This window comes from Benincasa hispida, chromosome 1 (assembly GCF_027475165.1).
Source record: "Benincasa hispida cultivar pf3 chromosome 1, pf3_genome.v1.1, whole genome shotgun sequence".
Lineage (NCBI taxonomy): Eukaryota > Viridiplantae > Streptophyta > Magnoliopsida > Cucurbitales > Cucurbitaceae > Benincasa > Benincasa hispida.
The window spans coordinates 41,880,480-41,882,507 of NC_143478.1; the positions used below are offsets into that span (position 1 = coordinate 41,880,480).

Consider the following 2,028-nt stretch of genomic DNA (forward strand, 5'->3'; position numbering starts at 1 on the left):
TTTGAAACAAAATGAATATGTAAAATTAAAAATTTAGATAAGAATTAAAATGAATATGTAATTTTGGGAATGGAATGGGTGTGGACTTTTCAGAGGAGCAAGCCGAATGAAGCGGAAGAAATGGTCGGAGCAGGAAGAAGAAACCCTTCTTTCCAAATACTCCGACCTTCTCAACTGCGGAACCCTAGCCAAGCTCAAAACTCGCGAGAAGAAGTTCAAGCCCATTGCCGACCATGTCAATTCCGTTCACCATCTTCAGGATCCTCTTACCTTCCCTTTCCGCTGGTCATGGCGGGACGTATCAATCAAAGTCCAGAACATGCGCCACCAGTATCTCGGCGTCAAGCAGAAGATTAGGGTTTCTGATGACGACTTCAATTGGAAGGACGGCGAGAATCACTGGCAGAACTTCATGAAATACAAGGAGGTTTTCGGAGATTTGCCCCTCGATTTGAAAGGGAAGAGGCTGATGTTTGGAAACGGCGCTGCTGCGGTTGGTTTCGATGGCAGTGAGGATTTGGAATTCGGAATCGGTGTTGATTCTGATGATTTGGAGGAGGAAGAGGAAGAGGAGGAGGAGGAGGAGGATGAAGATCTGAAAGGGAGAGAACAAGGAGGGGGAAAAGATGACGGACACGGCGGTGGTCGTGAGGTCGTGGAAGTCGTTGGAAATGAAGGGAAATGCGCTGGATTCGGTGAAATCGGCGTTTCAGAGACGAGGAAATCGAAGAAGGGTTGTGGATTGAATAGGCGATTGGGAATGGTAGGGCTGCGAGTTTTGGAATTGAGAGACATGGCAGCAAAAAGGGAAGAACAGAGGAGAGACAGAGCATTCAGAAGGGAGAAAAACGAGGCTGAAAGAGAAGAAAAGATGAAGAACACAGAGTTAAAGAAGGAGAAAGTGATGAAAGAAAGGGAAGAGCAATTGGATAACAGAGAGCTGGAGATTGAAGAAAGAGAGTTGCAATGGAGGCAAAGGGAATTTGAGAACAAGATGAGAATGGAAAGGGAATTTGAGGAGGAGAGAAGAAAGAGGATGAGAATGGAAGAGAAAATGGAAGAAGAAGAAATGGAATGGAGGGAAAGGATAGTGGAAATGCAGATTGAACATGAGAAACAAATGATGCAAATGCAAGCTGAAGCATTTCAGAATCAAATGCAGATTTTGGGGGTAATTGCAAGGCTTCTTTGCCAGTATTTTGGGTCTGCAAATGATGGATTGGGCAGTGGATTGGGGGCTTTGCCTCCTCAAGTTCTTCAGAATTTGCAACATCCTGGTGAATTGGATGACAATGGGAAGCCTGATGCCAATTCACCTTCTGAGTTCTTGTGAAGGTAACAACACTAAATTACCTTTTAAGAGCTGTTGTAGTACAAGTATTATAATCTAGTTGTGTTTGTAGTATGTGTTTTTATTCTGTAAGAGAAATGAGTTATAGAAAGGTAGAGTTCCATTTACTTGAATTTATGAAATTCTTGTTTGAGGGGGGAGAGTTTTTGTTAAGTTTAGCTTAATATATGTGTTGAAGAGTATATAGAAAATGGATAATGTTGAGTATGATTGATACAATTAATGTGTAAATCTTATTGTGATCTTATATCCTGGCCATTCATGAAAAATGAGGGTGGGAGTATTCTATACTATGGGAATTGATATATGAATCATTGAACATTGGTATAATCTTATTGTGATCTTATCATTGAGTTAAGCTCATGTTGATTGTTATAGGCATCTTGGGAGGCTGTCTTTTGAGGTACATTCATGAAAAGTAATCATTAAGGGGTCATTTGTTAATTATTTGGCTATTTGTTTTTTATTTTTAGCTGTTTTAAAAATGGGTCTGTGACTTTTTCCTTTTTTCAATTTTAAATTGTTCTTAAAATTGGTAAGAAAATTCAATTTTTTTTAGAAACAATTTTTGGTTTTTTAAAAATGGGCTTGTTCATTTGTACAAAAATTGGCTTGTGGTCTAGTTGTTGGGATATTTGCGTTCAATTCTCTTTTATAATAACAAGTTTTATTTTCTA

At 39.3% G+C, this 2,028-nt stretch overlaps 1 protein-coding gene across 1 annotated transcript; it reads left to right on the plus strand.

Annotated features, from left to right (window-relative positions):
• Positions 1-1,681, plus strand: LOC150038448 (uncharacterized). Its single transcript, XM_090305695.1, has one exon. It carries the CDS (start codon positions 107-109, stop codon positions 1,331-1,333), a length of 1,227 nt encoding a protein of 408 aa, XP_090161821.1. The 5' UTR covers positions 1-106; the 3' UTR covers positions 1,334-1,681.
• Positions 1,682-2,028: the final 347 nt, after the last annotated feature.